Source organism: Panulirus ornatus, chromosome 20 (assembly GCF_036320965.1).
Source record: "Panulirus ornatus isolate Po-2019 chromosome 20, ASM3632096v1, whole genome shotgun sequence".
NCBI lineage: Eukaryota > Metazoa > Arthropoda > Malacostraca > Decapoda > Palinuridae > Panulirus > Panulirus ornatus.
Window position 1 is genome coordinate 9,630,984 of NC_092243.1, and position 17,500 is coordinate 9,648,483.

Here is a 17,500-nt window from a genome sequence, read left to right on the forward strand (position 1 = left end):
TATATATATATATATATATATATATATATATATATATATATATATACGTTCATCTAAGAAACACGTGAGAATTTATCAAAATCAAATGACAAAAGACAAGAACTAATTCCGCTTACCTTTCCTGTTGACGAAGACGCAGGGATGGTCGAAGACGAGGTCCCTGAAGGCGTTGCACTGGGGGTCGAGCCTGGGTTCTCGACAGAGGCAGGTGGGCTGGAACCACGGGAACTGAACCAAGGTCCTGAGGGCCGCCTGACACCGGGACACCGTCACAGTCGAACACGCCACTGTTGACACATCAACCACCATCACGTCAGCCAGGCCTCACATTATACCATCAATCTCTAAATTGATCTTACCTACGATTGATCAAATGTCTTTAAGCTATAGTGGGAGGGAAGAGGTAACATCAGCTAACATCATACTGATAGAAATAGACTTATAAAACCAGCTGCCAACTGCCTCAACGCAGGACCTCACCTTCAGGGTCCCATTACGATCAATCTCTGAATCCACTTATCCTACTTCAGTGACTCATGATTAATGTATGAATCGTCAGCCAGGGTGATGAAGATTTGAGGTCATACTACCAGAAAACGTCTTCAGCTGGTTGGTTGGTTATCTGGACTTTATAAAGGCCTCTTAACTGCCACGGTCAATAACTTAGTCAACGCAAGCGATACAACGCAAGCGATACAAAAAAGCCTAAAATATGTTCTTCAGGTGTTCTGATGGCCTCACACATGTTCTTCAGGTGTTCTGAGCGCCTTAAACATGTTCCTCAGGTGTTCTGAGGGGCTTAAACATGTTCTTCAGATGTTCTGAGGGCCTCAAACATGTTCTTCAGGTGTTCAAAGGACTACACTCTGAGAACCTGAGACAATACAGGAGGGAAAGAATCTATTCATCACGCTGTTATACACTGTATGGATCTACTTATCATCGGCCAATAGATAATGCGATTCGAATTCAGTTTTACAGCAGTGGAGGATCATGTGAAGGTAAGAGGAAACTACTGGACCATTACAGTGAGGAATTCTCATACACCAAAGCTGACAATACATCACTCAATATTTGGAGAGTGATTTCGCGAATGTAAACTTTGAGTATGTTCAACATCTTTCACCAATTAGGTTATATTTATCTTGCTGTTACTATCAGTTATTATTATAATTATCATTATTATTATTATTATTATTATTATTATTATTATTATTATTACTATTATTATTATTATTATCATTATTATTATTATCATTATCGTCATCATCATCTCTCTCTCTCTCTCTCTCTCTCTCTCTCTCTCTCTATCTCTATCTATCTATCTATCTATCTATCTATGTCTACGTAAGTTCATGTGAGAGAAGCCAGCACCAGCCGGGCAGGACCGATGACCTCCCACCACCAACACCACCGCCTCTTCGTCTAACGTCGTCGGCGCCACACACACACCCGGACGCACGACTGGTATCAACCTCTCCCGTGCATGACGACTGGTCGTGCTGAGGACGACCCTCTCCCCCCGTCCCCTGAGCTGGTCGGTGTAACGAACTAGGCGTGCGGACGACCTCCCTCGCGAGCTGGTCGTCGTGGCCACTAGTCGTGCTGACGAACCCCCCCTTTGAGCTGGTCGGCCTCACCTACGAATGTGAGCGGAGGAGGAGGAAGAGGAGGAGGAGGAGGATGACGACGACGAGGAAGGATGGAGGGATGGAGGGACGGAGGGAGTCTTGCTGCTCATAAAGACAAGTGGGGAAGATCACATTCCCATTAACGACAACAGACACACACACACACACACACACACACACACACACACACACACATATACCCACGTCATGGGAGAAGCCGCGGAAATGTTCATCAAAAGAATAACCAAAGTGAGCAAGTGAATATCAAGACCAAAAAAAGAACAAATAAGAGATGTTCTTGTTAAGAGGAGGGAAAAAAGAACATTCTCTCTGTCTGTCTGTCTCTCTCTCTCTCTCTCTCTCTCTCTCTCTCTCTCTCTCTCTCTCTCTCTCTCTCTCTCTCCTCTCTCTCCGTTCCTCAGTAAGACAAGGGGAGCACCAGCCCCTGGATGTGGCGCCTTATGAGACTGGTCCGTGTCTTCTGGCGGCTCGAATGAACGCCATCCAGTCGCGCCGTGTGAGCAAATGTTCGTATTATTACAGCCTGTAATACGCTCGCTCACATCCCCCACCTCCTCCTCCACCCGCGCCCCTCACTCACTTCCGTCCACACCTGCCTCGCCTCCACACACACACACACACACACACACACACACACACACACGCTCATCAAGTGCTGGATGCACCTTGCAACGCCCTTACTTTGTGACTGTAATATAGAGAGAGACTGACACAACAGACACACACACGCACACACACACACACACACACACACACACACACACTTACTTAATGTACGTAGTGCTGTATTTCAGATCCTTCTCTAGATTTAATAGGAAACATAAAGCATCTGTCTCCTTTTACACTCTCTCTCTCTCTCTCTCTCTCTCTCTCTCTCTCTCTCTCTCTCTCTCTCTCTCTCTCTCTCTCTCTCTCTCTTTCTCTCCCCAACTCCCCTCCTCCTCCTCCTCCTCCACTTCATCACCATCATCCCATCCTCCCATCACCATCTCCCCTAACCTTCCCTCTCCCACAACCTCTACCTATACCACCGCCCTTCATCGCCACCCCATCCCTTCCCCCCACCCTTCCCCACCCTCGACACCCCTCCTCCCACTCCCCCTCACGCGTCTATCATCATTACAACTATGAAACAAAAGTTACTCACTGCACTGCACCTGGAGGTGTGGAGACTAATTAGATTAGATCGGGTGAGAGTGTCACCATCGCTCTATTGAGCGCCAGGATTTTCAGTCGCTGGGTCGAGTTCGCCATCGCCACTTACTGTGTATTATTCTTTTTGGTACCATATTTTTCAAAAGGGTTCATTGCCATTTTTCGCACAGGTTGCTGGTGAGGTGCGCCTCGTATATCTTCCGCTCTGCGATTTATTCGGTACACTTGAATCCCTCCAACCAATCAGGACTGGAATTGATAACGATAGACAGTAGGTAGATAAAGAGATGATCCAATTTTCCTCTAAGCCAAGTTTTCGTATCCAGTTTTCACACTCAGGTCAAATCGTCTTTTTTCTTTTATCTTTTTTACAGGATAATACAGCAATAACGGTATCTAACATTCTTTCCCAAGTTACGTATCTACCATTCTTTCCCAAGTTACGTATCTACCATTATTTCCCAAGTTACGTATCTACCATTCTTTCCCAAGTTACGTATCTAACATTCTTTCCCAAGTTACGTATCTACCATTCTTTCCCAAGTTACGTATCTAACATTCTTTCCCAAGTTACGTATCTACCATTCTTTCCCAAGTTACGTATCTAACATTCTTTCCCAAGTTACGTATCTACCATTCTTTCCCAAGTTACGTATCTACCATTCTTTCCCAAGTTACGTATTTAACATTCTTTCCCAAGTTACGTATCTACCATTATTTCCCAAGTTACGTATCTACCATTCTTTCTCAAGTTACGTATCTACCATTCTTTCCCAAGTTACGTATCTACCATTCTTTCCCAAGTTACGTATCTAACATTCTTTCCCAAGTTACGTATCTACCATTATTTCCCAAGTTACGTATCTACCATTCTTTCCCAACTCACGAAGTTTATTGTGGAAGGATTCAACTATTGGCTATGACAGTGGCTTGTATTCCGAACGAACTTATCCCACCCAGACCTTGCAGTAATCATTAGTTTATCTATATAACGATGAAGAGGTTTATGTATATTTCATTTCCAGTTCTCTCTCTCTCTCTCTCTCTCTCTCTCTCTCTCTCTCAGCATCCCTCCACCTTCTCCGTGGTCGTCCACCCAGCCTCACTATATGCCTTGTACTGTACCCTCCTACCGTACCCTCAGCGTAACCCATCTCCCTAAAGAGACTCTCATCAATGCGTATTTCTGATATCGTATCTTCTTCTTTGGTTCTAATTCGATTCATCAGATTCAAACTCTACAACGCAATCAAACTCTCTCTAAATATTCTCTATTACCTTGGATATCGTATGGAGACATACCATCTTCGTGAAGTACTCCTTCGTGCAATATTGTTATATATACAATGACATATTTATTTCTCTCGTGTCACCAGCGTTTTTTCTTTTATTTGTGAACTAAGCCATATTTGTTTTCTCATTCAAGACTCCTTGTTTTAGCATCGGCTTACTTTACTATCCTTGACTGAATTCTACTGCAATTTACGCCCTTCCACTGAATTTTACTACTGTTACTTACAAACACCTAAACTCGTTTACATTTTCCAGTCCTTTTCCATTCAGATCAATACTGCTATAAGACATTCAATCTCTTTCAAAAGTTAGTGTTTTTTCTTTTTTACATTTATTCACATTCATTGACACCTTCCTACATAACCCCATCAGTGCAGCCCACCACCCAATCCAATCCTTCCTCTGGTTCAACATAACAACACGTCACCATCAGCATACAGCAGCTGTCGCAGCTCCTCTCCTGTTGTTCGTCCATGACTGAGTAGTATTATGACGATCACCTCCACGTTGTTCTCCTCTCCTCTCCCGTCAGTCACACGCCACACATACGAGAACACCACAGTGACATCACATAAACTCTAGCGTTTTTACCTCAGACGGCTAACTCCTGCTAGCGTTAGCATCACTCGCTAACATCTTGAAAGTGTCCTGCGCACCACAGAGAGAGAGAGAGAGAGAGAGAGAGAGAGAGAGAGAGAGAGAGAGAGAGAGAGAGTCAGAGCTTCCTCAAATTCTCATCTATTCCATTTACCTCGTCTTCTCTAAACCCATATAGGCACCATACACTGTTTACTCCTTTGCCTATAACTTTTTTTCTACCACCCTGGTCTAGGTGCTAAGAACAAAAGGCCTGGTATTTCCTTACCAGACAAAAATATTGTTTCCGTCCATTAACGAGTTCATTAACTCTATGCAGGAAATACTATAATAATGCCATTTAAATGGGGGACCTCGAAACACAATATCTTTCCGTTGCAATTGATTCGTAGATCTTGAAACCTACGGAAAATAATTCTCTTCATTATTTTCGTAACGACCGTGGCTCCCGGATCATCACATTAACCAATAATGAGAAAGCAGCCAGCTTCCTGCTTCAGCACCTCAGCATAGTTATCTACCTGGAGGAAGTTAACATGTACACTTACTTTAAAAACGTTATATATATATATATATATATATATATATATATATATATATATATATATATATATATATATTGCAAGAGGTCATAGTAATGCGCGTTATCTAGCATATGCATATAAATACGAGGAAAATGAAACACAAGTTCCCAAGTGCCTTGACGGTATGATCATGACACGAAAGTGCACTTGGGAGCTTATCGTGTTTCATATTCCTCTTGCTTTTATATATATATATATATATATATATATATATATATATATATATATATATATATATATATATATATATATATATATACTAGTTTTTCATTAGAGTTCTTGGCGTAATACCCAAAGAAATGATTTTAAATGACTTATATGAAGATATTGCTACACACCAACTTTTTCCTTGGTGGGGGCAAATTTTATTCGTTGTTAAAAGCTGGATGGAGAGTTGTGACGTTCCCCCGAGCCCAGGTAAAAGCTGGTGCCGTGAAGGTGGACGTGTCTGGAATACCCAAAGATCTACCCTCCATACTACTCCCACCCGGCAGGCAGGTACACACACACACACACACACACACACACACACACACACACACACACATGCACATACGTACATACACACATACATACATACATACACACATACATATACATACACACATACATACATACATATATACATACATACATACATACACATACATACATACATACATACACAGAGACACACACGCACGCAAATATAGATATACACACACACATACTCACATACATACAAGAGCACAAACACACATACTCATACTCTCTCTCTCTCTCTCTCTCTCTCTCTCTCTCTCTCTCTCTCTCTCTCTCTCTCTCTCTCTCTCCTATACTGAACCCCGAACCCCAGAATCGATGTAGTAACAGTACATCAGTAATCACCCCAGCACCATTCTCTCTACGAGAGAGTCCTGGTGTTTCTCAGCACCTTTGTAAAAGGCCACTTTGCATTTCAAGGCTGCGCTACTTCCAGTACCAGGGAAATGTACACTCCTTTAGAGTGGGAGGGTCTTAGACAAGGCTGTAGTCCTAGTGATACAGCCTAGTTAAGTGTGAGTTTTCACACGCGGAGCAATTTCGAGCAGGCGGAGTTCGATATATATATATATATATATATATATATATATATATATATATATATATATATATATATATATATATATACCCTAGCCTGAGCCAGGTCCCTAGTTTATCAGCCAACCCCTTAGGGGTGGATGAACAGCTGGGTTAACTGTGGACCGACTGCCACAATCAGGATCCAAACCTATGCGTTCGACCCTGGGCGGCCCGTGAATGCGTCACGGTCGAGAACACTAACTGTTACTTAAGTTTCTTATAAGCTTATGTCTCCGTCTGATCACTTGGCAATGGCACTGTTGCGATCACTGTTAGGTCACAGCTGTGATCACTGTTAGGTCACACCTGTGACCAGTGTTATGTCACTGCTGTGACCAGCGTTAGGTCACTGTTGTGACCAGTGTTATGTCACTGCTGTGACCAGTGTTCGGTCACAGCTGTGACCAGTGGTATGTCACTTCTGTGACCAGTGGTATGTCACTGCTGTGACCAATGCTCGGTCACAGCTGTGACCAGTGCTATGTCACTTCTGTGACCAGTGGTATGTCACAGCTGTGACCAGTGTTATGTCACAGCTGTGACCAGTGTTATGCCACTGCCGTGACCAGTGATAGGTCACTATCTGTCTTTCCTTCTTTTTCCCCGTGTTACCGACTGCTGTAACTCTTGCGTATTATACGTTGCTGTGGGGTCGGTGTCACTCACTTCTGTCATATCCAGGATTAGAGAGAGAGAGAGAGAGAGAGAGAGAGAGAGAGAGAGAGAGAGAGAGAGAGAGAGAGAGAGAGGAGGTAATCAGCCATTATTAGGAAGGGTAATAGACTAAGGTGATACAAGGACAGGAGGGCAAAGTGGATACTTCGTAGTTCATATTTGTCTCCCATGATAGTTACAAGGTATAAGTACGTGAGGGGTCTATATAAATCTTTCTCTTTACTTCTTTATCAATTTCTTGTCCTCTTTAAAAGAAGAACTTTTTCCTCATGGAATAAGGTTTGACGATTTTATTTTTTTTTTGTTTCACCTGCACTCTTTTGTCTGTTTCTCATTTTTCTTCCTTATTTCACATCTTTTTAGAATAAAACGTTGTTTCCATAAAAATGAATGAATTAAAGAAAATATGTCTATGAGATAATCTCGTTTTCACAAAAGAAATAATAAATCAGGTAATATGGAAATGAAGATTTTTTTATTTTAATGTTTTCCATTTCTTCAACTAAAGTGGTGTCCATAGGAAATATTTTTGTAACATAAATAAAACATAACACACAAATCATAAGAGCTCACTGAGCTTCAATCTGTTTGATGAAATCTTCTTCGAAGTCTTGCAGGAGTTTCTTCAAAGTTGGCCTTTCGCTTGGTTCCTCCTCCACGGCCAGATCCACCAGATCCATGGAGTGGAAGTCGTCCCCTGGCACGGAGCACAGGATCACGCCCATGAGGAAGCCAAAGGAATAGACGTCGGAGGCTTTTGTGCTTGGCCCTCCGGCGGCGACCTCTGGGGCAATCCAGGGGAAGTCTGGCTGATGGCAGGCCAAGCGGGCGTTCTCGCCCTCGCCACAGGCAATACCCAGATCAATGATGTTGACCACGGGTGCCTCAGTGGTGCCGCTGACGATAATGTTGTTAGTTTTGAAGTCATTGTGAATGATGTCTTTCTCGTGGATCTCCAGCAGCTGGCGTCCTGCCTTGATCCCCAGCTCTCGGAGGTCGTAACCAGCGTTGCTTTCAAATATCAGTTGGTGCAAGGTGTGGCAGCCCACCTGGGTCATGAGGAGGGCAGGAGGATCACGGCCATATCCAAGAAGTATGGGCGTTCCTCCAGCTCCTTCCAGTTTTTCCATGAGCTTGGCCTCCTCTGAGAACATGAGGACGTTGTCCATCCCGTTCTTAGACACCTTGAGGACGGCGGTGGAATCATCCCAAGGTACGAGGTATACTCTCCCAGACTGCCCCTCGCCAAGAATTCTCTCCTTCCGGGAAACGAGATCTTCGATCTGTGCTCTCTGGAGATGGATCATCTTCAGAATATAACAAAATCTGTGAAATGCTTACTGACATCAACTCGGTATCCCAGATCTTCACAAATATAGTGAAGGTGTTTATAGTGAAGACGACTACAAATATGTAGCCATGGGGTGTATATCCCAGATCTTCACAAATATAGTGAAGGTGTTTATAGTGAAGATGACTACAAATATGTAGCCATGGGGTGTACATCCAAGGTCTTCACAAATATAGTGAAGGTGTTTATAGTGAAGATGACTACAAATATATAGCCATGGGGTGTATATCCCAGATCTTCTCTTTATTTCCTTATCAAAATCTTCTCTCTAAAAGTAAAACTTTTTCCTCATGAATATGAACAAATAGGAAATGGTGTTCATGAGAAAATATTATTTCTACAGAAATAATGAATAAGGTTTGACGATTTTATTTTTCACTTGTTTCACCTGTACTCTTTTGTTTGTTTCTTATTATTCTTCCTTATTTCACATCTTTTTAGAATAAAACGTTGTTTCCATAATCATGAATGAATTAAAGAAAATATGTCTATAAGACAATCTCGTTTTCACAAAAGAAATAATAAATAAGGTAATATGGAAATGAAGATTTTTTTTTTTAATGTTTTCCATTTTTTCAACTAAAGTGGTCTCCATAGGAAATATTTTTGTAACATAAATAAAACATAATACACAAATCATAAGAGCTCACTGAGCTTCAATCTGTTTGATGAAATCTTCTTCGAAGTCTTGCAAGAGTTTCTTCAAAGTTGGCCTTTCGCTTGGTTCCTCCTCCACGGCCAGATCCACCAGATCCATGGAGTGGAAGTTGTCCCCTGGCACGCTGCACAGGATCACGCCCATGAGGAAGCCAAAGGAATAGACGTCGGAGGCCTTTGTGCTTGGCCCTCCGGCGGCGACCTCTGGGGCAATCCAGGGGAAGTCTGGCTGATGGCAGGCCAAGCGGGCGTTCTCGCCCTCGCCACAGGCAATACCCAGATCAATGATGTTGACCACGGGTGCCTCAGTGGTGCCGCTGACGATAATGTTGTTAGTTTTGAAGTCATTGTGAATGATGTCTTTCTCGTGGATCTCCAGCAGCTGGCGTCCTGCCTTGATCCCCAGCTCTCGGAGGTCGTAACCAGCGTTGCTTTCAAATATCAGTTGGTGCAAGGTGTGGCAGCCCACCTGGGTCATGAGGAGGGCAGGAGGATCACGGCCATATCCAAGAAGTATGGGTGTTCCTCCAGCCCCTTCCAGTTTTTCCATGAGCTTGGCCTCCTCTGAGAACATGAGGACGTTGTCCATCCCGTTCTTAGACACCTTGAGGACGGCGGTGGAATCCTCCCAAGGTACGAGGTACACTCTCCCAGACTGCCCCTCGCCAAGAATTCTCTCCTTGCGGGAAACGAGATCTTCGATCTGTGCTCTCTGGAGATGGATCATCTTGAGAATATAACAAAACCTGTGAAATGCTTACCGACGTCAACTCGGTATCCTAGATCTTCACAAATATAGTGAAGGTGTTTATAGTGAAAATGACTACAAAAATGTAGCCATGGGGTGTATATCCCAGATCTTCACAAATATAGTGAAGGTGTTTATAGTGAAGATGACTACAAATATGTAAACATGTGGTGTATATCCCAGATCTTCACAATATAGTGAAGGTGTTTATAGTGAAGATGACTACAAATATGTAGCCATGGGGTGTATATCCCAGATTTTCACAAATATAGTGAAGGTGTTTATAGTGAAGATGACTACAAATATGTAAACATGGGGTGTATATCCCAGATCTTCACAAATATAGTGAAAGTGTTAATATTGAAGATGACTACAAATATGTAGCCATGGGGTGTATATCCCAGATCTTCTCTACTTCCTTATCAATTTCTTCTCTTTAAAAGTAAAACTATTTCCTCATGAATATGAATGAATAGGAAATGGTGTTCATGAGAATATATTATTTCTACAGAAATAATGAATAAGGTTTGACGATTTTATTTTTCATTTGTTTCACCTGTACTCTTTTGTTTGTTTCTTAATATTCTTCCTTATTTCACATCTTTTTAGAATAAAACGTTGTTTCCATAATCATGAATGAATTAAAGAAAATATGTCTATGAGACAATATCGTTTTCACAAAAGAAATAATAAATAAGGTAATATGGAAATGAAGATCTTTTTTTTTTAATGTTTTCCATTTTTTCAACTAAAGTGGTGTCCATAGGAAATATTTTTGTAACATAAATAAAACATAACACACAAATCATAAGAGCTCACTCAGCTTCAATCTGTTTGATGAAATCTTCTTCGAAGTCTTGCAGGAGTTTCTTCAAAGTTGGCCTTTCGCTTGGTTCCTCCTCCACGGCCAGATCCACCAGATCCATGGAGTGGAAGTCGTCCCCTGGCACGGAGCACAGGATCACGCCCATGAGGAAGCCAAAGGAATAGACGTCGGAGGCTTTTGTGCTTGGCCCTCCGGCGGCGACCTCTGGGGCAATCCAGGGGAAGTCTGGCTGATGGCAGGCCAAGCGGGCGTTCTCGCCCTCGCCACAGGCAATACCCAGATCAATGATGTTGACCACGGGTGCCTCAGTGGTGCCGCTGACGATAATGTTGTTAGTTTTGAAGTCATTGTGAATGATGTCTTTCTCGTGGATCTCCAGCAGCTGGCGTCCTGCCTTGATCCCCAGCTCTCGGAGGTCGTAACCAGCGTTGCTTTCAAATATCAGTTGGTGCAAGGTGTGGCAGCCCACCTGGGTCATGAGGAGGGCAGGAGGATCACGGCCATATCCAAGAAGTATGGGTGTTCCTCCAGCCCCTTCCAGTTTTTCCATGAGCTTGGCCTCCTCTGAGAACATGAGGACGTTGTCCATCCCGTTCTTAGACACCTTGAGGACGGCGGTGGAATCCTCCCAAGGTACGAGGTACACTCTCCCAGACTGCCCCTCGCCAAGAATTCTCTCCTTGCGGGAAACGAGATCTTCGATCTGTGCTCTCTGGAGATGGATCATCTTGAGAATATAACAAAACCTGTGAAATGCTTACCGACGTCAACTCGGTATCCTAGATCTTCACAAATATAGTGAAGGTGTTTATAGTGAAAATGACTACAAAAATGTAGCCATGGGGTGTATATCCCAGATCTTCACAAATATAGTGAAGGTGTTTATAGAGAAGATGACTACAAATATGTAGCCATGGGGTGTATATCCCAGATCTTAACAAATATAGTGGTGTTTATAGTGAAGATGACTACAAATATGTAAACATGGGGTGTATATCCCAGATCTTCACAAATATAGTGAAAGTGTTGATATTGAAGATGACTACAAATATGTAGCCATGGGGTGTATATCCCAGATCTTCTCTTCACTTCCTTATCAATTTCTTCTCTTTAAAAGTAAAACTATTTCCTCATGAATATGAATAAATAAGAAATGGTGTTCATGAGAAAATATTATTTCTACAGAAATAATGAATAGGGTTTCACGATTTATTTTTCATTTCTTTCACCTGTACTCTTTTGTCTGTTTCTTAATTTTCTTCCTTATTTCACATCTTTTTAGAATAGAACGTTGTTTCCATAATCATGAATGAATTAAAGAAAATATGTCTATGAGACAATCTCGTTTTCACAAAAGAAATAATGAATGAGGTAATATGGAAATGAAGATTTTTTTTTAAATTTTTTCCATTTTTTCAACTAAAGTGGTCTCCATAAAAAATATTTTTGTAACATAAATAATACATAATGCACAAATCATAAGAGCTCACTGAGCTTCAATCTGTTTGATGAAATCTTCTTCGAAGTCTTGCAGGAGTTTCTTCAAAGTTGGCCTTTCGCTTGGTTCCTCTTCCACGGCCAGATCCACCAGATCCATGGAGTGGAAGTCGTCCCCTGGCACGCTGCACAGGATCACGCCCATGAGGAAGCCAAAGGAATAGACGTCGGAGGCCTTTGTGCTTGGCCCTCCGGCGGCGACCTCTGGGGCAATCCAGGGGAAGTCTGGCTGATGGCAGGCCAAGCGGGCGTTCTCACCCTCGCCACAGGCAATACCCAGATCAATGATGTTGACCACGGGTGCCTCAGTGGTGCCGCTGACGATAATGTTGTTAGTTTTGAAGTCATTGTGAATGATGTCTTTCTCGTGGATCTCCAGCAGCTGGCGTCCTGCCTTGATCCCCAGCTCTCGGAGGTCGTAACCAGCGTTGCTTTCAAATATCAGTTGGTGCAAGGTGTGGCAGCCCACCTGGGTCATGAGGAGGGCAGGAGGATCACGGCCATATCCAAGAAGTATGGGCGTTCCTCCAGCCCCTTCCAGTTTTTCCATGAGCTTGGCCTCCTCTGAGAACATGAGGACGTTGTCCATCCCGTTCTTAGACACCTTGAGGACGGCGGTGGAATCATCCCAAGGTACGAGGTATACTCTCCCAGACTGCCCCTCGCCAAGAATTCTCTCCTTGCGGGAAACGAGATCTTCGATCTGTGCTCTCTGGAGATGGATCATCTTGAGAATATAACAAAATCTGTGAAATGCTTACCGACGTCAACTCGGTATCCCAGATCTTCACAAATATAGTGAAGGTGTTTATAGTGAAGACGACTACAAATATGTAGCCATGGGGTGTATATCCCAGATCTTCACAAATATAGTGAAGGTGTTTATAGTGAAGATGACTACAAATATGTAGCCATGGGGTGTACATCCAAGGTCTTCACAAATATAGTGAAGGTGTTTATAGTGAAGATGACTACAAATATATAGCCATGGGGTGTATATCCCAGATCTTCTCTTTATTTCCTTATCAAAATCTCTCTAAAAGTAAAACTTTTTCCTCATGAATATGAATAAATAGGAAATGGTGTTCATGAGAAAATATTATTTCTACAGAAATAATGAATAAGGTTTGACGATTTTATTTTTCATTTGTTTCACCTGTACTCTTTTGTTTGTTTCTTAATATTCTTCCTTATTTCACATCTTTTTAGAATAAAACGTTGTTTCCATAATCATGAATGAATAAAAGGAATATGTCTATGAGACAATCTCGTTTTCAAAAAAGAAATAATAAATAAGGTAATATGGAAATGAAGATTTTTTTTTTTTAATGTTTTCCATTTTTTCAACTAAAGTGGTCTCCATAGGAAATATTTTATAACATAAATAATACCTAATACACAAATCATAAGAGCTCACTGAGCTTCAATCTGTTTGATGAAATCTTCTTCGAAGTCTTGCAGGAGTTTCTTCAAAGTTGGCCGTTCGCTTGGTTCTTCCTCCACGGCCAGATCCACCAGATCCATGGAGTGGAAGTCGTCCCCTGGCACGCTGCACAGGATCACGCCCATGAGGAAGCCAAAGGAATAGACGTCGGAGGCCTTTGTGCTTGGCCCTCCGGCGGCGACCTCTGGGGCAATCCAGGGGAAGTCTGGCTGATGGCAGGCCAAGCGGGCGTTCTCGCCCTCACCACAGGCAATACCCACATCAATGATGTTGACCACGGGTGCCTCAGTGGTGCCGCTGATGATAATGTTGTTAGTTTTGAAGTCATTGTGAATGATGTCTTTCTCGTGGATCTCCAGCAGCTGGCGTCCTGCCTTGATCCCCAGCTCTCGGAGGTCGTAACCAGCGTTGCTTTCAAATATCAGTTGGTGCAAGGTGTGGCAGCCCACCTGGGTCATGAGGAGGGCAGGAGGATCACGGCCATATCCAAGAAGTATGGGTGTTCCTCCAGCCCCTTCCAGTTTTTCCATGAGCTTGGCCTCCTCTGAGAACATGAGGACGTTGTCCATCCCGTTCTTAGACACCTTGAGGACGGCGGTGGAATCCTCCCAAGGTACGAGGTACACTCTCCCAGACTGCCCCTCGCCAAGAATTCTCTCCTTCCGGGAAACGAGATCCTCGATCTGTGCTCTCTGGAGATGGATCATCTTGAGAATATAACAAAATCTGTGAAATGCTTACCGACGTCAACTCGGTATCCCAGATCTTCACAAATATAGTGAAAGTGTTTATAGTTAAGATAACTACAAATATGTAGCCATGGGGTGTATATCCCAGATCTTCACAAATATAGTGAAGGTGTTTATAGTTAAGATGACTACAAATATGTAGCCATGGGGTGTATATCCCAGATCTTCACAAATATAGTGAAGGTGTTTATAGTGAAGATAACTATAAATACAGCCATGGCGTGTATATCCCAGATCTTCACAAATATAGTGAAGGTGTTTATAGTGAAGATGACTACAAATATAGCCATGGGGTGTATATCCCAGATCTTCACAAATGTAGTGAACATGTTTGTAGTGAAGATGACTACAAATATAGCCATTGGGTGTATATCCCAGCACTTTACGATTATAGTGAATGCGTTTGTAGTGAAGATGACCACGAATATAGCCATGGCGTGTGTGTGTGTGTAGTGAAGGTAACTGACCTCGTTGACCCGATATCCCAGGTGTTCATAGATGTAGTCAAGGCGTAAAACTGATGCTGTAGTAAATATACCTATTATGGGCATCAAGAAAATGGGTTTGTGAGGGATAGCTGAAGATGAGTTCATCGAGTGGGTAGTCAAGATGAGAGGGTGTAATGAAGACGTCACGGCGTCAGGATATGTGTGACGCGTTGACGTAAAGTAGTTTGTCTCTTACGTCATCAGTTTACACGGACCGTTACTTAGTGCGACACGTTACGTCACCGCGGAAGGATATGTGTGATGCGGTTGAAAATAAAATGCCTGCTAGCCTCTCTCTCTCCTTCCTTAAAATTTCCAAACTTCAATAATTCTTTCTTTTCCGCCCGTAGATATTTCTCAGTGATCTGGTCGTAGTTCAGTTACAGTACAAGAATATATGTGCATTATATTCCGAGGTAATTATGGTATTCACTACATGTGAATTTCTTTGCCATTTACTACTCCTCACCCAAGCATCGTTACCAAGTGTATAGTTGATAAAGTTTACGTCAGTCCAAACGTTTGCATTACTGGAGGAATCATGAAGCTTACAGCTGCCCGGTCAGGTGCTCTGGAAAGCTCCGACAATACAGGTCTTACATACGCCTTCCCGCCTTTCCCCCATCACCTTATTCTGGTTACCCTTCACGCCCGTCATCGTCCACTTAACGAGGTGGTGATGGGCACACAGTCTGAGGCTGGAATAGTGGAGCCTGGCTGCCATGAGTGACGGTGGAGAGAGAGAGAGAGAGAGAGAGAGAGAGAGAGAGAGAGAGAGAGAGAGAGAGAGAGAGAGAGAGAGAGAGAGAGAGAGGCTCATCATGATCTGTCCTCAGTCAATATCCTCTTAGTTGACTACAAATAGACGAGGGGGATAGCCAGGCGGATGTGTCAGGGGAAGTGCAGAATGCGAGAGGTGGATAATGAGAGGAGGAGGAGGTTCAGGGTGAAGGAAGGGAAAGAGAAGGGGAAAGCAGACGAGGAGAGAAGGAAGCAGAAGGAGAGAGAGAGAGAGAGAGAGAGAGAGAGAGAGAGAGAGAGAGAGAGAGAGAGAGAGAGAGAGAGAGAGAGAGAGAGAGAGATGGTGAAATCCAAGAACAAAGGACTGGACAGATTTCTTCCTAGTGGGACGTTGCCGATGTAATACCTGTTTTTTTTTGTTTAGTTCATCATCAAGAGAGTCTCGTATTTGTGGCTTCGTTACCCGCAGAGCCTCCTAGCTCTGACGTCGCTACCGGCAAGGTCTCCTAGGTTTGAACTTCCGTTTTCGACAGAGACTCTTTGCATTACCTCCATTACCCACAAAAGTCTCCCAGGTTTTGACTTCATTCTCCACAGAGTCTTCCTACGTTTTTGACTTCGTTACCCACAGTCTCCCAAGTTTGACTTCGTTTCCTGGAGAGTCTCTGAGGCTTTCACATCTTTCCAGATTTCTGTAGATTTTTCTTTCCATTCTGTGTGTGTTTGAGAACCACAAAGACACTGGGTGACCACCGTGAGAGCCACTGGGTTACTCTGCAGAGGAAAGGAAGTTGAGGTTCGCCGTTCCATGAGGTGAGTTTACTGATCCAGAGGGGGAGGGTGGAAGAGCTGGGTGGACCTGTGGGGTCCATAGGGATGGGTTGAAAGAGGCTAGAAGCCTTCATTAAACGGGCTGGAAGCCTTCGTGAAACGTCCTGGGAGCTTTTGTTAGACGGGCTGAAAGCCTTCATGAAAGGGGCTGGAAGCCTTCGTAAGAGGGACTGGAAGCTTTCATCTGATGGGCTGAAAGCCTTCATTAGACGGGCTGGAAGCCTTCAAGAGAGGATCTGGAAGTCTTCAAGAGAGGATCTGGAAGTCTTCAAGAGAGGATCTGAAAGTCTTCAAGAGAGGGACTGGAAGCCTTCAAGAGAGGGACTGGAAACCTTCAAGAGAGGGACTGGAAGCCTTCAAGAGAGGGACTGGAAACCTTCAAGAGAGGGACTGGAAGCCTTCAAGAGAGGGACTGGAAACCTTCAAGAGAGGGACTGGAAGCCTTCAAGAGAGGGACTGGAAGCCTTCAAGAGAGGGTCTGGAAGTCTTCATGAGAGAATCTGGAAGGATTCATTGCAAAAAAGGGAAATACTCGAATTTTTATGGAAAGATATAACTCTGAAATCTTTGAGTATGTGTCTTGCACACACAACAGTCCTCACCTACATAGGTGTCCTTTATCGTAACCTGCAATCACGTGCCAGTCATCTATACGTTGATGAGACGATGAAATCTCCAGGGGCGTGAGCAAGGGAAGAAAGGGGTTGAAGCCGATGCAGATGTGTTGAGGCTTGGAGAACGCCCAAGTAAACACGATTTGATACTAAAAGACTTGCGAGATAAAAGGATATCAACAGCACGGCCATTCAAGAACAGGAGCGTGTGTGTGTGTGTGTCGTCTATTCTTTGCGTATCTTATATCTTTTGGCTTTCATGCTTGTTCTCCGTTTCCCGCCATAGCGAGGTGGCGCTGGGAACATACGAAGAAGGCCTCATTCCCTCACATTCAATCTCTAACCAGTATCCTATGTATGACATGATTTAGAAATCGTATATCCGACACGTTTAAACACGAAGTTCCCTGGCTGAGCCCCGGACCTCGCGGGACGACTGTAAACACTGCTATCTAGCCGTCAGCACCGAATTACCTCCCTTGTACCTAGCGTGACTG

The 17,500-nt window shown here is 43.4% G+C and overlaps 1 protein-coding gene across 1 annotated transcript in view; it reads right to left on the reverse strand.

Moving 5' to 3' along the window:
* The window catches only part of LOC139756176 (uncharacterized), a 152,997-nt gene that overhangs the window by 82,692 nt on the left and 52,805 nt on the right, over positions 1–17,500 (reverse strand). The window contains exon 3 of the mRNA XM_071675363.1: positions 117–287. Within this exon, the coding sequence (XP_071531464.1) occupies positions 117–287 (171 nt within the window). The remainder of the gene's footprint in view (positions 1–116; positions 288–17,500) is intronic.